Genomic DNA, 21,982 nt, shown 5'->3' on the forward strand with positions numbered 1-21,982 from the left:
AAATACACAAACATAACCGAATCATAATATTGATATCAAACCATTTATAAAGCAGGACCAGCAGCAACAACTTCTGCAGTACATTCTGCAGAATACTTTTCAAAGTTCTCAGCAAATAATTTAGCCAAGTTAGTGACTTCAGCCTTGAAATCAGCTTCACCAGTAGCCCAGTATTTAGATGGGTTCAGAACACTTTCTGGGACACCTGGACAAGTTTTTGGAACTTGTAAACCGAAAGTAGGGTATGTTTCGAATTCCTGTTTTGCAAGCTCACCAGAGTGAATAGCATCTAAAATTGCTCTAGTATACTTCAATGGACATCTCTTACCACCTTTAACATAAGATTGACCAGTCCAACCGGTATTCAATAACCAAGCGGTGGAAGAATGTTCAGCCATTTTATCAGAGAGTTGTTGTGCGTATTTCATTGGATGTAAAACTAAGAAAGGTTGACCAAAACATGCAGAGAAGGTTGCTTCTGGTTCAGTGACACCAACTTCGGTACCTGCCATCTTGGAGGTGTAACCAGAGATAAAGTGATACATGACTTGTGCATTAGTTAGCTTGGAGACAGGTGGCAAAACACCTCTTGCATCACAAGTTAAAAGAACAATATTCTTTGGATGAGAATCTGCCAGACATGGGATTTTAGCAGAAGGAATAAAGTCGATAGGATAGGCACATCTAGTATTTTCAGTGACATTTGCAGCGGAATAGTCAACAGTTCTATCAACTGGATCATAGACAACATTCTCCAAGACAGATCCAAACCTAATTGCATTGAAAATCTCAGGTTCTCTTTCAGCAGATAAGTCCAAACACTTAGCATAACATCCACCTTCAATGTTGAAAACACCATGATCAGACCAGCAATGTTCATCATCACCAATCAATTCTCTATGAGGATCTGCAGACAAGGTTGTTTTACCTGTACCAGATAAACCAAAGAATAATGTGACATCACCATCCTTTTTACCTTGATTTGCAGAAGAGTGTAAAGTTAAAACCTTGTGTCTGATTGGCATCAAGTAGAACATAACGGTAAAAATACCTTTCTTCATTTCACCTGCGTATTCCGTACCTAGGATAACCATTTCCATAGACTTGAAATTTATTTCAACAGAAGTTGAAGAAGTCATACCCTTAGTGTAAACATTAGCAGGGAATTGACCTGCATTCCAAATGGTGAAATCAGGCTCACCAAAGTTCTTTAATTCTTCCGTTGTTGGTCTAATTAACATATTCTTCATGAACAAAGCATGGTAAGCTCTAGCACAGACAATTCTAACCTTAATTCTGTATCTTGGATCCCAACCAGCAAAAGCATCGATAATGTAAACCTTCTCTCTTGTTCTCAAATAATCAATCGCTCTAGATTTCGAGATATTCCAAGTGTTTTCATCAACCTTCTTATTGACTGGACCCCACCAGATGTTGTCTGTTGAAGTCTCTTCATCGACAATTCTTTTGTCCTTTGGAGATCTACCTGTTTTGGAACCAGAGAATGCAATCAATGCACCAGAAGAGGAAATGGTTGTACCTTTTTCCTTTAAACCATCTTCGTATAATATAGGAACAGCAGAATTGTAGTGAATCTTAGCGTCTGGATTCAGTCCTAATTTAGATGCAATCGATGACTTTCTTTCAGTTTTGTTGAAAGGAATTTCCTGTTCGTTGGAAACATTCTGTTTGTACTCGTTATGGATATCAACAGCAGTTGGAGCCATTTTTTTAAAGCAATTTAATTGAATATTATTTGAATTTAAGTTATTTGAATGTTTTATTGAAACAAAACCTTGCCAAGGTAAGGGATTATCGGATACCAATTTCTGTCACATACTACATATATGCGGTACGCTCGGTATTTATAGTATTCTATGAGTAATGTTGTTCCCCCCAGAGTGTTAGGAATAACTCGGAGAGTTAGCCCTCCCCGGGAGTACGGAATTTCTAAGGAGCGAGGGATATTGCCCGGGAATTTCCCAATTCGGTAATAAATGTGGGGGAAAGAGTCCATGAAAATATTATAAAACTATTTTCTCCTAACAGAGTTGTTTTATTGACAATAGGAAAAGCCCCTTTCCTATTTTTTTTTACATTTCTAAATTTTTTCCCCATTCATCCCATGCTTTTTTGTTATGTCTTAGTTTCCGAACTGGGGTTTATAATATGGGGTGAAATTGTATCTTTCTCGGGGGGTTGGAAATAGCTTTATAATATCCACAATGTCATTTTCCTTTGCTACCATTAACTTCAAATATTCCTCCCATTTCTACCCCCTGTAGGCCGTTATCACCGAAACCGCCTTCTTTCCACGATGTTTGTTGTTGAACCTCCTTAACAGGTTGACGTATTTACGAATCTCGTAGACCGACCATCCCGATGCAATGAAGGAACTCCGCCTCTCATATCGCATCTCCGGGTTCACACGAGGAAATACAATGGCTTTGACAAGCAGCAGAACATCCGTGCACCAAAGTTCACCAAGACTGGTTCGTAGAAACCCGGAGATTGCGTGGGTGGGACGTAGGGGATCGGGGAAGGGAGAGAATTTAATAAAATAATACACAAAATATTGCTGGAGATGCTGCAGTGAAGTATTTTCAAAGTTTGTTTTTGTTTTTGTTTGGTATCCCCCCCCCTTTTCTTTCTCAGTTGTGTTTGGATGTTGCTCTCTCTTAATCCAGGACTGTCAAAATTCTAAAATGTGGGGTAACATGCATGGAATATTGCCATTTTAAGGTTTGTCATTTCGTTTTGCTCTGGTTCGGTCTTCTTTTGGCGTACTACTGAATGACATCATTGTTATCCCTTTTGTTTACATAGAACAGGTCCACAGGGGTGTGGTTTGTTGTAGACGTCAATGTATGGGGAAAATGATTGTTAACTAGAAATACAATATGATATAGTGTAGAGTATAGATATCAAAAAAAAAAAAGAAAAAATGACTATGCATATATATCTAAAATAGATAGAGAAGTGAATAGTATTGGTAGTAGCAATAGTATTAGTAGTCGTAACAGCATCAGTAATACTAAGTTTTGAATGTATTATTGATAGGAGTTAAAGCGAAGGGAAACAATTATGCTCTTGAAGTTCCCAAGTTAGAGCCAGCCTCGATTTCTTCATTGTGTTTGATTTTTTCATTGATTTCGATATCCTCATCAACTGGCTCCTCAAAGGACACAGATTTCCTCTCTGGACCAATAAATGTGATAAGTAACACATATGCAAAGACACAGCCAACGAAAATTGCCATAACTTTTGCATAATCAAAGATTGGTTCACCACCTGGAGAAGTCATTGGGAAGTGCACACCAATTGTTGTTTCAATGGTGGAACTTGCAGAGGATGCCAAATTACCCAATTGGTATGCAATACCAACAACAAAGGCTTTGAAGTCAGGTGGTGCCAATTCGGATAAATGAACTGGAACAACACCCCAAGCACCTTGCACAAAGAACTGTAAAAAGAAAGCTCCTGCATTAATGTTTGCATTGTCAACAAAGGCCCAAGGATAAATTAGAGCACCACCAATAATACAGCAGATAATGATCGACAATCTTCTACCAATGAAATTCGAGAAATGTCCAATAATGATACCACCTGTGATTGCACCAATATTTGCAACACAGTTTGTAACAGTTGTAGCATTATCACTAAAATTATATCTAACAGTCAATAAGGTTGGATATAAATCTTGAGAACCATGGGACATGAAATTGAAACCAGCCATTAACAGAACCATGTAAATGATCATCAACCAGTAGATCTTCAAAGAAGTAGTGGCCTTTTCCTTGAAAGACCTCTGGTGAATACCATGTTCTTCATTATACCTTTCAATTTCCTTGTTTCTTTGGAAAGCCTTAGTTTCCGGCAAGACAGCTCTGAAGCAACAAATTAAGAAACAGACACCAGCACCGAACCAAAACATTGCTCTCCATCTGTGAGGGGAATTATCAGCAATTGCTCTTTTGAAAACAACAGCCAACAAATAACCAAATGCGTAACCTTGTTGTAAGAAACCAGAAATAAAGCCCCTTGCCTCTGCAGGACAATCATCCAACGCAGTTGCAGCCGCATTACCATAGACACCACCCAACATAATACCGAAAACAGCCCTAACACCCAAGAATTGGGAGTAGTTTTTGATAAATCCAGTACCGATTTCAAGAAAACAGACACACATTAGATTTGCAATTAAAGGCCATTTTCTACCGTACTTATCACCCAAGTAACCAAAGAAGAAACCACCGACAGATCTCAACATCAAAACAACAGTAATACCCCAGGTGATATCCTTGACTGTCTTATCAAAATCCTTAGCCAATTGGACAGTATTTAGAGAAATCGAAAAGAAATCATAGGCATCCCAAGTCCATGCAAGGAACCCAGATAAAATCAAGAGCCATTGTTTGAAACCAATCATTCTTAAACCAGGAAGAGGATTCAAAAGGTGCTTGTTGGCAGCCATCGACTGCTTTGTTGGGAACAACTCAGTAAATCTTGTTTTACAGTAGTTGGAGATTGTTGCCTTATTAAACTGAGGCTTCTCCATCAAGTGTTCATTATTGTGAGCCTGTTCAGCCTCGTCGGATTTAAAGCTTTGGAATGATGCATTAGAATGCGGAACATCCAGATTATCTTGGAGCTCAAACCCTGAAGCTTGAACTCCTTCGTTGGAATTTTTGTGTAAAGTCATTCTATGTCAAACTTATTACTTGTTTGGTTGTGTTTCAAGCACCTGACTAAACTTGTTTCAACGAAAATAAAAAATAGATACCAAGCTAATCCTTACTCTAAAGGGTTGTGAGAGAAAAACAAAAGCGGGGACTTGGTTTGTTTTATACACTTCCAAAGGAAATAAAACAACAACAGATACACTAGTACAATACTTACCAGGAGGAAAAAATTATCCAGAAAAAATTACTCACCAATACAGATTACCCCAATGTTATTCATAGGTCTTACGTCGGACATGAGGAATCACCTTGGGGTCATGTTCCCCCCCACAGAGACAATGGGTCTTGTCTACACATGTCCACAAACACCGTTTCTCTTCCGCGAATCACAGTTCTCCGTTCCAAAAACGCAGGCAGCGGCAATGCGTAATGGGAAATGGGAAACGGGAAAAGGAAACTCCGCCGCACCTCTTGTAAATGCCGCCGCACACATTATAGGATAACCACAGTATAAGGTGAAGGTAATCAAGTTAGGGGTAGATGTGAGGCTCTCGGGGCCAGAGCCACAGTTTGTGTCGATGTTGTGGAAGATTTGATTAATTGGTTGTGTTAGGTGATACACATGGCTAGAGACCTATCGAAGAGCCAATCCATGGCACATTACAAGATGTAGCATACAGTGGCCTGCGACGAGGGCTTTGAACCTATCATAGCCACAGGGCATTGTATACCTAGTTCTGCGGGGTAGTTGTGTAGGTGGAAGGTTGTCCGGATGAACACATCAAGATCCACATCCGCATCCCCACACATGTATGTACATCCATAGAGGTGTCAATACACACAGATGGCGGAGACCCTCTTCCTCTTCGATGTGTTCCGCAACGCTACGGCTGTCTACGGCGCCACCCCTCATGCTATTCTCTCTGAGTTCTGCATGGGAGAGCATTGTACGTACAGTTCGATTGGCTATGTGGGGGTGAGCTTCGTTTGGGGAACCCTTGTATGTACACCCGGCGGAAAGGATCTTTTCTTCAGCATGTGAACATCTGATCTTATGTTAAGGACATACACAGACAACCGGGTGAAAAATAGCATGCCAATATAGGGTTATATTATTAAAGGTGTTTCTCTATTAACGGGTGGACATTATGTGTATATATGCTTCCCCGGTGCTTTGGGGAAACGAAAAAAAAAAAATGCCGCTCTCTCCTGATCCGGTAATATCGACAAGGGGGGGAAACATGCTAGTAAAGACATGCGGCTGAAATAGCCGCAACGGCTTAAATGGCCGCAATGCCGGGAATTTTCTGAGGGTGCGTTCCCGCCAGGCGGTTCTAGCGAGAAAAAAGAAACGGCAATTGTTGCAGCAGCAGTGTGAGCCGTCGGGTTTTTCAGAATTCCTTTTACCTTCCAGTTCGCGGAGATCGAATACCTACAAAGAGGAAAAAAAAACAGGCAGAAAGGGGAAACGGAAGAGCGCGCACTTTGTCCATTTGTGAGGTGACACCCAAAGTGGGAAATATCCGGGATCGTATTGACTGTATTTCCCCTTCGACTGCCATGATGGCGACGCGTCGGTGCTAGGAGGAGAGCAAGTAGTTTATGTATTTACTAGGATCTTGTGTTAACTAGATTTGGAATAAACGATATACATAAAACACATGGATAAATGTATAAACTTGCATATTTTTTTTTCTTTACATATCTTTTATGTTTTGCAAAACATAATAGATACTGTCATCAACTACAAATCATAACTCGAACTGGTTCAGCACACCGTTTACTCGGTCTTTTCTTGGACCTTGTTCAATAAGTCAGATGCTGGATCAACAGTGATAAATCTATCGGTTGCTGGCGCAAGGATCTTGGTGTAGATGAGCTCTGCTCCGTTAGTTGCTGGAAGTGCAATATAAACCAAAAACAAGGTTTTGAACAAGAAGTATGCTGGAATCCAGTATAAAATGGTCTTTGACCAGAACTCAATGATTTGTAAGCCAGCAAAGACAACCCAGTATGTTAGCAATTTGGTGTCGTCACTCTTGGTTTGAGTCTTTAATGCCTTCAGCGACAGGTAACCTGGGAATGCAAAGCCAGCCAAGTTACTTAACAATTGTCCAATTCCACCAAGATTAAGAAAGACCAACAACATGTAAAGACCCGCTGCACCTAAAACGGCATAGGATCTTGGAAGTTTGGTTTGTTGTTCAAATTGGTCCAAGACACCAATCTTCTTAGTGTGCTATATTAGAATGCCTCCCCCGAAAGGAATTGCAATGTTAGTATTCGAACAATGATGTCTTTGTCTCCCCCCCCTCCCTCCGTATTTTCCATTTTCCATTTCCCATCTTTCGCCACTAACTTTTGGGTAATTAGGAAATCACTGTATACATACTTGGTCAATTTTGCTTAGGTACTGTTGTGCTTGTGTTTGGATAGATTTGAAGTCCATTGTGGTCTGTGCTACTCAATTGGGCGTATGCTAGAATAGGGGAACAAAAATTAAAAACAAAAGAAAGAATCCCATTACTTTGATGCACATCCCTGTGGTCTTCTTCATGTCCATTCTTCGTATATTTTTTCCACACAAATCTTCAATTCTAATGAGGAAAAAAAACCATAGCGCGCGATTTTTTTAGAGTTGACTAAATACATGAATTTTATAGCCTCTTCAGGCTCCATTTATTTGTTTTACTGAACTATTTAGTAGCCAAGTCATAAGATCAAGATAAACTACAACGTGTTTTCGCTGTTGACATAGTCAAATTGCCTATCAACCTTGCCATTTAGGATATATCCTAGTTTAACACGCACCTTCACTTTGCTTCCAGGCTTTCCCGTGATTTTTAGGGTGAGAGGAGTGTAATCTTGTGCATTTAGTGTTGTCTTTGCAATTGATGACAATTGTAGATTCTGTTGCTTTGAAACAGCGCAGAGGACTGAGATCCCAGTGATGGTATTAGTAGATATATTCTTGACAACTGCTTGAAGTTCGCAACTTCCGCTTGCAACTTTTTCTACAATAAAACCCACCCGGATTGAGCCGTCATTGAACACTTCCAGAGATTCCGGTTCCTTACTATCAATGGTATTACCGTTGTTATTACTTGTAGTGGCATTTATGGAGCTTGTGCCGAAAATATCACTTAGTAAATCGATAACATTATCTTTTTCCTTTCCATTAATTCCTTTTGATAGTGTCGAATTGGAGTTAGTCTTGTTGCTCGTATCATCATCACCAAGTAAATCCAACAATAGATCTCCAGATTTCGATGCTTTTGAGGAGCCTTGATTAGTATCTTTTACTGCATTCTCCCCATACAATGTTGTTCTATTTAGCAGAGATGTGATTTCTTGTTTTTTGACTGGGGGAGCAGGCATTCTCTCCAATAAGCCTCGCCTGATGGTCATTGGTTCGCCAAAGATCTTCAGATACTCGACAGCTCTTGTTTGAATTTCTAGATTGATATCCTTTGAAGCATTTGAGATGATCATTCTCAGCTTCTCAACATTGGAGGGAATTTTGAATTTCACTGATAGCTTTAGGCATGCCGTTAGCACATAGATTTTAATCTTCAACTTCTCATCGTCATTGGAAAAATCGGATACTGCTAGAATTGAATTGATAATATCAAAAATTTTGGATTCATTCATTTCTGCATTGTTATTATCAATTATCAGATCTGAGTATTCACCTAAGCACCAAACCGTGACTAACGATAATCCATATTGATCATATAATCCAGAATTAAAAGTTTTGACAAGCCTGACTAATGTTTCCTTGATTAATTCCTGGTTACCACTGGACTGCATTATAATCGATAATATTGTAGACAATATATTATCGTTACAGTAGTTACCTGCAATGTTTAACATTGAGATCATCGTATTTAAGGTCCATTCTACATTGGAATTATAATTCTCGCACAAAATTGTCATTTGGGATGTGATATAATGCTTCAAGTCCTCGTCTTGCTCAACTTTCAAGTATTTCAAAATCTCCTTGAATAACAACTTGATATTTTGTTGATTTGTAATTCCAAATGTTAATTCTAAAGCCCTACGACGAATCGATATATCGCCATCATGCAAACATCCAACAATTGTATTTCTATGTCTTTGGACAGCTAATGGCTCATATTCAATGACCTGTAATAAAGTGTCTAAAGCAACGTACCTAATGTTATTATCCTTTTGGATTAGAAACTTGGATAATATATTGACGCCCAAAACTTTCAACGAGGAGTCCGATTGAATCGTAAAGATAGTCTTTACAGCTTCATATAATATCGAATAACCTGACCCTTTTGTGTTTTCGAATTTAGCACAGACCTGAGTTAGGACATCATTGACTGATTCCAATAAATAGTCACTATTGTACTTCATGTCGTCATTCGAGTAGATATTGGAGGAGGAAAGTAAAATCCTGACAGTTTTCAATAGCGAGACAAACAAAAACGGATCAGGAATACCTTTGACATCATATTCAGGTGAGTAACTTGAAGATTGTAAAAGTTTGATATGGGATAAAATCTTAGGAATATATTGAACTAGCTGTTTATGACACGAGTTATCGTTGAAATAAATGGTATTGATTAGAACCAATGTACCCAACAAAACACCGTGCGATTTTTCATTAAGTAAATTATCAAGATATGGAAGGTAAACCTCACATAAAACTGGATCCTTCTCCACCAATTTACTAGCAACCAATGCTGCCTTTTTCTTGATGTAAGATTGGGAAGAGTTTAGTAACTTTTCAACATTTGGATAAAGGTCTTTTGCTAATTCTGGACTTGTCAAGTTACCTAGAGCCGTTAATGCCAAACCAATGATTAGCGGATTTGCGTTTTTCATGTCAATGTCTAACGAATTTGTCAATAACGTCAAGATGTCTTGAGATTCGTCCATTATTAGCATTGCAACCATATAGCCGATTCTCTTGTCAGAAAACTTGGTGGACGCAATCAACTTCAAACATTCCACCTGTCCAAACTGTGTTGGTTCACCCAATATATAAAGGTATAGCAACTTTTGGATGTTTTTCCGCCTCTTTTCATTATCCAAATGTGGGTCTCTGAATGACGATCTAATTTTGGCACTTTCCTTTCTGATCACTGCCCGCTCAGCAGCTATAGTTTTACTGTTTCTTACAGCTTTGATGAATGTCTTCAACGATCCCATTATTGATGCGGCTAATAGTTGACGGTTAAATCTGCATAGACTATGATATACGTATGTATATATGAATGGATATCTGTTGTATTCACCTAGATTTATTTCTTTTGTTCTTTTCTTGTTTCCCTTCAGTATGTTGTCATTCTCCTTCATGGTCGTATAAATGTTTAGACCCGCATTTCAGAATGAAAATTCGATCAAACGCGACCAATTTGAAAGCACTAATATTAGGGTGAAATTATAGGTTTCGAGGGTGCAGACATACTATTTCGCCAACATCCGGGCATTGTAACATAGGTTGGTATTATGTCTACGTGTTACCGGCCAGTTGTCTATCATTTCTAGACTTCTTATAGAGTTCTAGTAATTGGATGTTACCTTACACACACACACATATATATATATATATGAAACAATGATTTACGTGTCTTGGAAATGGTCAGCAGTAATTGGAGATGTTTTCTCGTTGTAATAGCAAAAATAGCTTCTTCTTGAAGATCTTAACAAGGGATTGGTAATCTTCATCGTGTATGAAACAAGACTCAATTACATCTGTATGTAGGAACAAAAGCAGGATTGATATGGATGAGATCAGCAAGAGTAAAGTGATAATGCAAACGAGCTTGAGAAATTTCGAAATCCATCTAGTTGCACAATTCGGTGGAAGTGGAACAACGTTTAACCTTGAATTTTCACTGGCATGATGAAGTTCGTTAAGTTTGGAGTTGAGAAACATAAGAAACTGACGTTTGTTTTTGATTTTGAATAGGTACGTCTCATGTTTGGATAGAAACTCGCTACATGTAGGCTCGTTCAAGTTGAGGCGGCTCTTCAACCAATTGTAAAACGTTCCATGTGTACCTGGAGATCTTGTTGACCGAAACTTAGTTTTCCTGGCCGTTTCTGCCAACTGGTTAAGACCATACCAATCACCGACATTGTATAGCTTGACTTTTGTGTTGCAGTATATCTTGCGAGGAAGAGATCCTTTTGATGGAACTGGAGACAGCACACGAATGGAAGCAATTGGATCAATCTTTTCCCACTGCTCTACCTCTTTGTCTGTTCCTTTCATTATCCAATTGTAACTACTTGTTTTAATCATTATTACATGATAAACATTGTCCTAATACTTCTACTGGTGCATCTATACCACTCCATTTATAAAAGAAACGCGGTTTCATGATAGAATGAGCTGACTTGCCTTTAACTGACACATCACTAACTGACACATCAATCTTACACCTTAATTAATTGACATATGAAACAGTGATGGGTCACAAACACCACCCTCGTAGATCAGCATACAAAAAACACGGCATGTCATGGGACGACATGCCGAAATGTCGCACTACGTCATAGAGACTCTAATGTCTTCCCCCTCCCCCCCTCCTTCTCCGCTCTTTTTCCTCCTGCAGTTAAAGTTTTTTTTTTACGGAGATGCAATTCCGAGGGAAAAGGTACTGGGATGGCCCTGAATTGCCCAGTTTCTCTCGCGAAAACAATAGTATCAGTGGGAAAGGAAGAACGAAAATTTGCCCCCAAAGCGCCCGAAATCCGCAAAATAGCAGCCTCAACAGGCGTCCCAGCCCCGTGTCGGACAGGAAAAATGCATAGATGCTGGGCAAGAAAAAAAAAGCACGCATTCGGGACATGAATATTATTGTAGGAGCGGTCCGTATCCTCTAAATGCGCAATAGATGGGGGACAATTGTGTGGGAAACGGTTGCAGTTAACCATGACTATAAGGGAATGGCGACAATAGAGGGAGAGGCAAGCTATACGGAAAAACCATGGTGCATGGTCACCCCAAAGTGTAATTTGCCACGCCCGTTAGTGATGTTGCAATAACACCGAGTGTCCACTTGGTGTTATTCTGATTGTTATTGCTCTCTCAATATTTCAGTGAAGGTATAGTAAAGAGTTGGATGGTATATAGGTGGGTAAATGGTGATATATATATATAGTAGACATAGTCTGGAGCGAAATTGGAACAAGGACGATCAACATCATGTTCGTAAAGACGTGTCTTTTTAGTTATAGTAGACGTTCAGTCTCAAAGGGATTGTAGTTTTTGAGTATTATTTTGAGTATTATCTTGTGAACTATTTTGTGAATTATTTTGAGTATTTTGAGTTCGATTAGTATTGCTTTGTTGAATATGGTCAAGTGGCGGCCAAGGAACTTACTGTTTGACCTGTTCCTCTATAGCACGCCGCATCTTCTTAGTTCTGATTCGGGAACACCGCATCTTTTCAACGATCTTTGTCCTCTCCAGTGGTTGATCAATTGGTATGGACGACTGAACCGTTTGTTGCACCCCCACATCTCGCCGTTCGAATGGAATCCTTGACATACGTGTTCTCTCTCACGTTTATGCTGTTCTCTAATATGTCTGCGGATGTAATCTTTCGACAAAAACGTGCCTTTGTACCGACACCCAGGATAGTTACATTTGTACTTGAGTTTATCTGTAGCTGAATCTTTGATTTCCTTAATGAGTTCATTGTCCAAGACACTGCTTTCGTCGTCTGATTCCGAAGATGTCGAGGTGGAAGGAGAAGGAGGAGCTGCTGCTGCCATGACAGCATCACTTCTATTGACATTGGCACCGAGGACGGCGTTAGGTCCGTTGCTCACAGGATATATCTTGAACTGCTCCTCCCGTTGGGGGTCCAACCCCTTGTATAGATAGAACGGCCGCACATTCTGGTCGGGACCTTCTTGACAGGGATGCTGGCATTGGAATGGTTGGGAGAAGTGTGACTGTTTCACCTCGTCCTTCAAGGAGAGAGGTGTTGGCGGGACCGAGTACATGGGTGTTGGCAATGGTTGGTAGCTGTTATAGTTGTTGTGGAAGTAATTGATGTGATGTAGATACATTGATGTTGGATTGGGGAGTTTGGTTTCACTAGAGTTTCAAATAAAAAAGAGTAAAAAAAAAGTGTAATCCTGTTTAAAGAGCCGTGCAAGTAGATGATATAAATATAAATATATGTATATATATGTATATATATATATATTTATATATTTATGAACCAATAGGACAAGTGGAAATGTAGCAAGTCTTGAAGACAAACCATCTACACAAGAAAACAGGGCATTTCCAAGCTTATTTAAATTTATTCTCCACTGTAAGCCTCTTATAGGTAAACAATGTCCTTAAATTTGAACAATTGGGAATAATAGTCAATTATTGGCCCGGTTCTATTGTATATTTCCATGCACGCCATACCCAACTAATATCTCTCAACCTGTCACAGGGAGATTTCTCATTAGCTTCACCATTTTCAGTTTCTCGCTTACGCCTTAAACTCCCCCGGAATAGAACTCAAACCCAACTTCCCGTCGGCATCTCGGCCCTCTTTGTAAGTATTATCGGTTTGACATGGTCCTTACTATGGCTTTAATTGCCGATTTCAGAGAAGCATTGCTCGCTCACATTAAGCTCCCGGGGCCGAAGGAGACGTTGCTCATCAGCGCCTTGCATGGCCCCTTCTAGTCCCCGCTTAGAAAACAGGCAGCGTTCCGGCGGAACGCGTGACAAAACAACACCTTTCCGGCGGCAGTGCGCAATAATGCATCTTTATTTACGTGCCCGTGCATGTTCAAGGTCAAATACACCGGAACTCCCGAGAAGAAAACATAATTTTAACCTTACGGGGTGCCGTGCCCAAGATTTCTCGTTTCTTCTTTTCCGTCTCGTGTTTGCCTTCTCTAGGAACCGTTTTCTTCCTCCTCCTTTCCTTCTAACAAGAGTTATCGTTCTAGTTCTCGCATTGGTTCATAGTTTCCCATTTTACTATTTTGGTTTCCCCTCTATTATTTAGAGAAGCTCTTAAAATCTTCAAAAGAAGAGAAATTGAGGCTCAGCAAACTAAGCATAATTTTATTGGGAGGGGGGCACGATTTCCACCTCTTTGGGTTTTAGTTGTTAATTGTAGCCATACCCACTAAACCATACTTACCCACATTATTCCTATATAGACAATATTATCTATCAGAATATACTAGAAAACAACGCTGGACTAGCGAGGCAGTTTCATTGGTTGATTTACAAGTGTTGCTGCTACTAATATGTAGAGGTCAACACCCTCCTCCAAACTTCGGTCGTTTGTATCAGATGCTTCTTATTTCCCCCCTCTCTTTTGTCGTGTTCTTTGTCCAGCTTCTGCATTCCATCTACTTTGGTCGCCCTCTTTACTTACCCTTCTTCTGGCGCCCCTCTCGGTTGTTCCTCTATTCATTGGTCGTTATTTTCAACACAATGTGTGTCCACCTTCCTTCACTATGGATCGTGTCTCCATAAAACACTAAAGAGAATAAACCATTTTTATTTTTTATTTTTTATTTTTTATTTCTTATTTTATGTTTTTCTTGGCCTCACTGGCGCACAATCGGCATACCGTGATATCATTAATTGTCCCCTAATCTATACAGAATCATTGTATTTTCTTCATTGTCTATATACGGTGCCATTTGCCATCTCTATCAAAGACTCTTTATCTGTGCCGTTTTCCCCTTCCGCTTCCAGTCTCCCATCACATTATCCCCCCCTTCGAATACATCACAGCAAAATGTGTTTCTGCTGTTGCGATATCCTGTGTTGCGATTGCATCTTGGTAATACTAGCTGTTTTCTTCCCCCCACTACCAGTGTGCATCAAGAGAGGCCTATGTTCTTGTGATCTGTTGATAAATATATGTCTATGCACACTTGGATGGGTTCCAGGCATGATACATGCATGGTATATCATCCTAAGTGACCCATATGTTGTCATTGATGATGAGGAGAGACAGATCTTCATTGTGACCCCACAACCTTCCTCAAGTGTCGTTGTCAATAAAAGACCGGATCAGACGAGAATCAGGTTTACACATCCAGAACCGTTTGCAGAGAGCTTGAATTCAGTCCATAGCAAGAACAACAATGATATTAACAACCAAAACCCAAGTCCTCTGTCTTCACCAATTCCTCAGTCAAATTATATACCATCTCCTCTAGGTCAAGCCAATTACGGTACTATAGCCAATGACGAAGAAGTAGATCCAAACACAGACTTGCCGCCTGACTACGAATCAGCAATGAATGAAACTGCAAAGCAGTTTAGGTAGCTGACGCACATATGTAAAGAATACGATATTTTACAACAAAGTCGTGTACCTCCTTGTACAACCGATAACTTACCCTAAAATTAAATTCTCCACGCATGTCACGTGATGCCGCGTAGCTGATCGAAAATAGTGTTTTCTACATTGGTTTTTTTTTCCTCAGGTATACTAATGGGGAAAATTCCATCAGTTACCTTTAGACTGTACGTTGACGTTGTTACTGTGTATATTTGGTTTTAAACATTTTCTTTGTTCGGCTTGTTAAGCGGTAACAATCATGCCTGTTGCCACGCCTGCAAAGTACAAACTTCGATATAGTCTCAAAGATATACATGACGGATCACTTGTGTCAACTGTTAAGTTTTCACCAGACGGTTTAAAATTTGCAACATGTTGTTCCGCAGGATCAATCAAGATTTGGTCATCTCAGACAGGTGAACTCTTAACTACTTTGCGGGGCCACAACGACGGGATATCGGACATAGCATTTAGTGCCAACAATGAATACCTGGCTTCTGGTTCAGATGATTTGACAATTCGTATATGGGATCTGAAGTTTGAAGAAACATTGAAGTTGCTGAAAAACCATACTTATCATATCACTTGTTTACAATTCGATAAAAGATCGAGGATTTTGATCAGTGGTTCATCAGACGAAAACATCAGGGTTTGGGACTGCAAGAGAGGGGAAAGTATGCGTACGTTGAGTGCCCATTCAGATCCAGTTTCCTCAATTGATTTGAGTTTTGATGATACCATTATAGTCAGTGGGTCTTACGACGGGCTGATTAGACTTTTCGATACCGAAACAGGAGGATGCTTGAAAACCTTGATCTATGATAAAGAAGGCTCATCGTTCCCGATAAGCTATGTCAAGTTCTCACCTAATTCAAAATTCGTATTGTCGAGCTCGCTGGATGGTGTTTTGAGATTGTGGGATTATATGAACAACAAAGTGGTCAAAACCTACAAGGGCATAAACAATTCTCCAGTTGCTGAGAAATTCTCCTTGGGGACTAACTTCATTACTTTTAACAATGAGTTGATGATAAACTCCGGTGACGAAAGGGGCAATCTTGTCTTTTGGGACTTGCAATCACAGGAGATTCTTTTTACTTTAGAAGCAAGTGGAAAGTCTTCTCCTATAATGAACACAGACAGCTTTAATAACGGACAGTTTCTGGTATCTGTATCTTTGGATGGTGAGTTGTGCGTATGGGATTATGTGAGTTAGCTAAAAAAAAAAAGAATATTATCTTGTATATGTGTGCAAGGGAAAAAAGGAACTATATATTCAGATATACAGAAAAAAAAGGAAATATCTCAATTTTGAAAGAATTAAAAATACAATGATAAAAGTTGAGCAAAGGGGAAACATAGCTGAAAATATGACTTATCAACCAAGTACTTGTAATTATTTTGGAAAAGGGTAATAGAAAAATAAAACAAGGGAAAAGACTTGAGTGACTAAAAGAAAACATCCAACGGAGAACATCAAGAGCTTGGCTCAGCCATTGGTTGTTGCTCTGTGACTTTAGGAGCATCTACATTCTTTTCAACACCAGTGGCGGTTTCTGTACCACCTTTTGTAGGTGCAGACGTTTGTGTCTTATCGTTATTGCCAAATCTCTTTGGGAAGGCTTCCGATTGCTCTCTCAAGAAATTAAGGATTCTTCTAATTGGCATTTGGTTAGGTTTAAGTTTTGTTTCTTGAATATATCGGATGAGGTATGTTACTTTTATAAAGACACTAGAGAAGAAAGGAAGAAGAAAAAGAAGTAGAAAAGGAAAAGGAAGAAAGAGGTGGTGGCAACTTGACCTGGTGGGAAGGCAACTTGTGCCTTTGGTTTCTATTTAAACTAGTTAGTCAGTTAATTGTTGCCTCCTTTTTTTCCAATCAAAATTGTGAAATTGAAGGCCAGAAAAGAATGGGATTATTAATCTTCAATCAAGAAAGGGGATCTTGTTTTTTTCTTTTATTTTCCCCTCCTCCATAGTGAACATTTGTATATAGTGAATGCAATAGCTTAGTCATTCTGTTGCATCCTTGAACAGTGACGAACGAGTCGGTAGTGGTACACTATGGTTTCCAAGTGACCGAGCCAGGATTGCAGGTTGAAAATGCCCTGACTAAGATTAGGGAATTACAGTTGAAGGCGTTCTTCAGTGTGAATTGCCATTTTACAGATATATAAATATAGATTTTTTTTTTTGTAGAACTATGGCCAGATAGAAGCCAACAATATTGTTCTAACTGAGACATCAATTCCATAGAGGTGGAAACCTTGGCTTAGTTTTATATACATTTGACTAGCGACGTTTAAGATATCAATTCCACATAATTGGGAATTCCAAATTAAGTGTTTGAATTTTCATTTTTAAAATAAAACTAATTTTAAACTAATATACAAATTATACCCATATACATTGATCCCAAAAAATATGTATCTTATTGGATTTATAATTCTTGAGAAGCCTTAGCCTTTGCAGACTTCTTTGGTAACAAGGATTGGTGAATGTTTGGTAAGACACCACCTTGAGCAATAGTAACGTGACCTAATAACTTGTTCAATTCTTCATCGTTTCTAATTGCTAATTGTAAATGTCTTGGGATAATTCTGGTCTTTTTGTTGTCTCTTGCTGCATTACCTGCTAATTCCAAAATTTCTGCAGCTAAATATTCCAAAACAGCAGTCATGTAAACTGGTGCACCAGAACCGATTCTTTGTGCATAGTTACCCTTTCTTAATAATCTGTGGACTCTACCAACTGGGAAAGTTAAACCCGCCTTTGCGGATCTAGAAGTTGAAACTTTTTCAGAGGAACCTGCTTTACCACCTTTACCACCGGACATTGTAATTGATTTGATTTATTATTTATTTGTTTGATGATAAAGAAGAAGAAAATATAAACAATAATTAACTTCACTTGAATTATCTTCATCATTTGGGAGATACCCGTATATTTATATCAACTTGTTCCATCTACATCAACAATCTTTGAGAAATCAGGAAACGCAGTACCGCGGAAGTACCAGACCTCCAGCGTAGTTCTCAGAACGGTCATGCCAATAATATTAGTTAACCAGGACGTTAAGCGCGCCAAAAGAAAGAATTAGAGGGGGGGGAAAAAAAAAAGAACAATTAATTTGACCACGGTGGCGCGCGGTACCAAAATTACACTAGAAGTCGTAATTTTAGTACCGCCACTCGAGGGTGTAAAATGATTAAGAATGTGGCAATAGTTGAAGGAAAAATATCTCGCGCCAAATTCTATGGGCAAAGTAAATCGCAAATCGTTAGTAACGCGGTACCATCTGGCATCTGTTGATTTTTTATAGACTCTAGTTTTCACTAGAGTATGAAATGGGTTTTCAAGTTTGTGTTATATAAAGAGACTAGTTTCCCACATTTTTATCATTACCTCAATCATCAATTATTTCTGTATTGTTATACTTCCCTTAAGCATCTAAGAATACTTTAGACACAACAACACATACTATACAAATAAAAATGGCTCCAAAAGCAGAGAAGGTCGCATCCAAGGCTCCAGCTGAGAAGAAACCAGCAGGCAAGAAGACAGCAGCAGCAACTGATAACAAGAAGAGAACCAAGGCAAGAAAGGAGACATACTCCTCTTACATCTACAAGGTCTTGAAGCAAACCCACCCAGATACCGGTATCTCCCAAAAGGCAATGTCCATTATGAACTCCTTTGTCAACGATATCTTTGAAAGAATTGCTTCTGAAGCTTCAAAGTTGGCTGCTTACAACAAAAAGTCTACCATTTCTGCAAGAGAAATCCAAACCGCTGTTAGATTGATCTTGCCAGGTGAATTATCCAAGCACGCTGTTTCCGAAGGTACCAGAGCTGTTACTAAGTACACTTCTGCTGCAACTGCTTAAGCTTGTCTTATTGTCAAAATAAATTAACTAAAATTGTTTTTATTTTATTTAGGGTGTATATTAGTATATAAAATAATCATTGGGATTACTTTGGATCTTTGCTTCATGCTTCAGAAAACCTTATTCAGACTATTTCCCTAAGTCGATAGTATATGTGGCTGGTACACTGACGGTGCTTTTAGTAACGTAAACACCTTTTAGATGTCCTGGATATCTAATCCCCCTAATGTTTTCCCCTGATTTTTTTTACGAGAACATCCGTGCACACGATCCATTTCCCCATTCGGTAATTTGACAGGCTAAAAATTTTTTGCATCTAAAGACCTACTAAAGTTTTTCATTCTGCACTTTAGAAATATACAAGTTGAATTGACAAGATAGAGGCCCCCCTTGACGGAATATTTAAGATCTCACTATCTTAAGTAAGCCATAAAACATGTCGTCGATAATTTATGACCCATTTGTGGTTAACAGTTTGCCAAGGCTACCTCCAAAGACAGACGTTTTCAAATCTTGTGTCTCATCTCAAATAAAGGATGCAAATTCAAATAGTTTTGATGTTGCAATAAGTGGTTCATACCTTGCAACGTTTATAACTCGCCCATCACCTAAAATGATCTGGTCCTATGCTTTATCTCCACAGACCATAGTCACGTCAATGGATTCGTTTGATTTCGAAGAAATCAGTGATAATCAAAAGTTTCAACATAATCATCAGGTAACAGATGGTAAAATATTTGCAGTTGGTATCAACGAAAGGAAAGCTAACAAACTGAGGTTTATCTCTTATGGGACTGAGGAAAAGAAGTCCAGTAGTCTCGATGATGAAAATCAAAGTAGTTCCTTGTCTACAGTTAATGAAGAAGACAAACAATCAAATGAAATGGAGCATATAAAAGAGGTCAAAGATAGATCAATCAACGTAGATGATAAAATTGCTGGCTTGAAATTCTCCAAGAACTCGAAGTACGTCTATTCAGTATCTTCAAATGGTACAATTTCGGTTTACAAATTCTCAGTTGACAGTGGTGACGATGAGAATCCTATATTTAAAAGAAAAGCCGAATCTTCTAGAAACAAGGCATCTGTCATATTTCATCAATTTATTAAACCTGAAGAATTGAAGGTTAACTCACGCAATGATAAAATCGACTATTTGTTGATTACAGCAGAGAAAACTGAATCTCAGAGTTCAATTGATGTATCTGTCTTTTCAATTAACGATGACGAAATCTTAGAAATCTCAAAATCTACAATCGACTCATTAAATGATGTTAACAATATCCACATTACCTATGATATATCTGGGAAATTGATTATTCTTGAAAATGAACCAAAATTGACTATCAAAGCATATGATTTGCCGTTTGTAAATAATGGACATAGAATCGAAATTGGCGGCGTTTTCAAACATGAACGGAAAGATTCTCCAACTTCGGTTGCATGTGCATCGAGTAATCGGATTCTAGTTACCAAGGGTAGTACTGTTGCGTTGATAGACATCCAATATGAAGCGCTCTTGTCATCTTTAGATTTATACTCTAGATCTAAAGACACAGATAATTTGAAACCCCCTAGGGATGCGGTTCTTCTAAATGTTCCAAGCGTTAATGGTAATACACTCAAATCTAAGAAAACGTTTGCCTTATTAATATTGAAAAATACAAAAGAAAATTACTCTCAAATTCAACATGTCTCCATAGATGTTGGTTTAGGTAAACTAAGAGACGCACTAGTTTCTTTGCCAAGCGTCGACGATTCTCAATCCGACCAATTTACTAGTTTCACCAGCTACTTCACCAAACAAGATCAGCAGCATAGTGGTGTCAACAAATCGGAGGCTGAGAAATTAAATTCTCAAATCAATCAATCTAACGATGAATTGGGTGAGGTATACTCTAAACTAGTTGAAATCAAGAACTCAGGTGACGTGAGGTTGCTTGAGAATAGCATCGTCTCATATCTAAAGAATAAACCATTTGGGGAATTGTTTGAAGATGGTGAGTTTAAAGCTTATGAGTATGAAAAGGATAGATTTGTTGACCCTAAGTTTTTCACACAATTAACGTTGCTTTTGTTTGAGCATGACATAAAGACCGACACAATAACATTGGACGTATCTAATGAAGACTCAATACCGGAATACGGATTAACGTATATTCTCACACATCCCCTCTTTCCGATAAAATATTCACACGGTTTATTAAGATTATTAGAGCCTCTTCCAAGATTACAAAGACAGGCCATTGTTACATGCGCCAATATTCCTTGTGGGGATTTCATAATGGAACTAAGCAGCTGTGAAAATGATGAGATCTTTAAAGACATCATGACGAGATTGAACGACGAGTTTTCAGGGGAGGAGATTACCAAGGAAACCATGAAGATTATGAGACAACAATCCCACGTTGGCAAGAAGGACTCCTTTAATTTGGATAGGATCATCAACAAGATTATCAAATTGAACTTCGGATTTGAAGTCTTGAATTCATTTATAGATTCCAATGGCTTAATATTGAGTTTACATTATTCAAATGATGACCACCAATTGTCTAAATTGATAAAGCAAACACAATTGAAGGTGGACTCTTTAATTGAGGATACACAACTATTGACACTGGTGAACCAATGTCTGACTAATGCAGAAGCGTCGAAACAAGGTAAGGCCTCTAAATCCTCAAAGAAATACAAAAGAAAGGATAAAAAGAAGTCTGAAGCCCATGAAAACGGCGAGCAGAGTATAGAAGTTGGCCTAAGCAAGCTGGACATGATACTCAAAGTTGGAACAGAAAGTCAAGGCTCTAAGAAAAAGACCAGATCTTCCACTTATACCATTGATAGGCTTGTGATCTGAATCCGTGATTACTGTAAACACACACAAACACATTTATATATATATGTATATGTATACTCAATTGTAGACCATTTTCTAATAAATCTAATATGCGTTCTCCAGTGGCTGAATCAGGTGCTTGCTAGAGTGAAACTTTTCGGTTTCTCAGTTTGTACTTTTCGGTCTTTTTGGCAATTTCTCCAACTGAGGGAGAACCACGCAAATTTCATTTGTAGAGATTTACTCTGAGCTGTTGCCACTGCACGCTTCTTCAAT

The 21,982-nt window shown here is 38.8% G+C and overlaps 11 protein-coding genes across 11 annotated transcripts; 4 read left to right on the forward strand and 7 right to left on the reverse strand.

Moving 5' to 3' along the window:
- Positions 1 to 44: 44 nt before the first annotated feature.
- Positions 45 to 1,727, reverse strand: C5L36_0A03670 (uncharacterized protein; the record flags this gene model as incomplete). Its single annotated transcript, XM_029463384.1, has 1 exon — positions 45 to 1,727. The coding sequence occupies one exon, from the start codon at positions 1,725 to 1,727 to the stop codon at positions 45 to 47; it is 1,683 nt and encodes a 560-aa protein (XP_029319244.1).
- Positions 1,728 to 3,082: 1,355 nt separating this feature from the next.
- Positions 3,083 to 4,702, reverse strand: C5L36_0A03680 (uncharacterized protein; the record flags this gene model as incomplete). Its single annotated transcript, XM_029463385.1, has 1 exon — positions 3,083 to 4,702. The coding sequence occupies one exon, from the start codon at positions 4,700 to 4,702 to the stop codon at positions 3,083 to 3,085; it is 1,620 nt and encodes a 539-aa protein (XP_029319245.1).
- A 1,760-nt stretch (positions 4,703 to 6,462) lies between these two features.
- Positions 6,463 to 7,131, reverse strand: C5L36_0A03690 (uncharacterized protein; the record flags this gene model as incomplete). The annotated part of the gene is made up of 2 exons (XM_029463386.1): positions 6,463 to 6,921; positions 7,075 to 7,131. 2 exons carry the CDS (start codon positions 7,129 to 7,131, stop codon positions 6,463 to 6,465), a joined length of 516 nt encoding a protein of 171 aa, XP_029319246.1.
- Positions 7,132 to 7,412: 281 nt separating this feature from the next.
- Positions 7,413 to 10,010, reverse strand: C5L36_0A03700 (uncharacterized protein; the record flags this gene model as incomplete). Its single annotated transcript, XM_029463387.1, has 1 exon — positions 7,413 to 10,010. The coding sequence occupies one exon, from the start codon at positions 10,008 to 10,010 to the stop codon at positions 7,413 to 7,415; it is 2,598 nt and encodes an 865-aa protein (XP_029319247.1).
- Positions 10,011 to 10,296: 286 nt separating this feature from the next.
- C5L36_0A03710 (uncharacterized protein) lies at positions 10,297 to 10,962 on the reverse strand (the record flags this gene model as incomplete). Its single annotated transcript, XM_029463388.1, has 1 exon — positions 10,297 to 10,962. The coding sequence occupies one exon, from the start codon at positions 10,960 to 10,962 to the stop codon at positions 10,297 to 10,299; it is 666 nt and encodes a 221-aa protein (XP_029319248.1).
- A 1,100-nt stretch (positions 10,963 to 12,062) lies between these two features.
- C5L36_0A03720 (uncharacterized protein) lies at positions 12,063 to 12,740 on the reverse strand (the record flags this gene model as incomplete). The annotated part of the gene is made up of 1 exon (XM_029463389.1): positions 12,063 to 12,740. One exon carries the CDS (start codon positions 12,738 to 12,740, stop codon positions 12,063 to 12,065), a length of 678 nt encoding a protein of 225 aa, XP_029319249.1.
- Positions 12,741 to 14,434: 1,694 nt separating this feature from the next.
- Positions 14,435 to 14,971, forward strand: C5L36_0A03730 (uncharacterized protein; the record flags this gene model as incomplete). The annotated part of the gene is made up of 1 exon (XM_029463390.1): positions 14,435 to 14,971. One exon carries the CDS (start codon positions 14,435 to 14,437, stop codon positions 14,969 to 14,971), a length of 537 nt encoding a protein of 178 aa, XP_029319250.1.
- Positions 14,972 to 15,245: 274 nt separating this feature from the next.
- On the forward strand, positions 15,246 to 16,202 carry C5L36_0A03740 (uncharacterized protein; the record flags this gene model as incomplete). The annotated part of the gene is made up of 1 exon (XM_029463391.1): positions 15,246 to 16,202. The coding sequence occupies one exon, from the start codon at positions 15,246 to 15,248 to the stop codon at positions 16,200 to 16,202; it is 957 nt and encodes a 318-aa protein (XP_029319251.1).
- A 1,224-nt stretch (positions 16,203 to 17,426) lies between these two features.
- On the reverse strand, positions 17,427 to 17,822 carry C5L36_0A03750 (uncharacterized protein; the record flags this gene model as incomplete). Its single annotated transcript, XM_029463392.1, has 1 exon — positions 17,427 to 17,822. One exon carries the CDS (start codon positions 17,820 to 17,822, stop codon positions 17,427 to 17,429), a length of 396 nt encoding a protein of 131 aa, XP_029319252.1.
- A 658-nt stretch (positions 17,823 to 18,480) lies between these two features.
- C5L36_0A03760 (uncharacterized protein) lies at positions 18,481 to 18,873 on the forward strand (the record flags this gene model as incomplete). Its single annotated transcript, XM_029463393.1, has 1 exon — positions 18,481 to 18,873. One exon carries the CDS (start codon positions 18,481 to 18,483, stop codon positions 18,871 to 18,873), a length of 393 nt encoding a protein of 130 aa, XP_029319253.1.
- A 436-nt stretch (positions 18,874 to 19,309) lies between these two features.
- Positions 19,310 to 21,727, forward strand: C5L36_0A03770 (uncharacterized protein; the record flags this gene model as incomplete). Its single annotated transcript, XM_029463394.1, has 1 exon — positions 19,310 to 21,727. One exon carries the CDS (start codon positions 19,310 to 19,312, stop codon positions 21,725 to 21,727), a length of 2,418 nt encoding a protein of 805 aa, XP_029319254.1.
- Positions 21,728 to 21,982: the final 255 nt, after the last annotated feature.

This window comes from Pichia kudriavzevii, chromosome 1, assembly GCF_003054445.1.
Source record: "Pichia kudriavzevii chromosome 1, complete sequence".
Lineage (NCBI taxonomy): Eukaryota > Fungi > Ascomycota > Pichiomycetes > Pichiales > Pichiaceae > Pichia > Pichia kudriavzevii.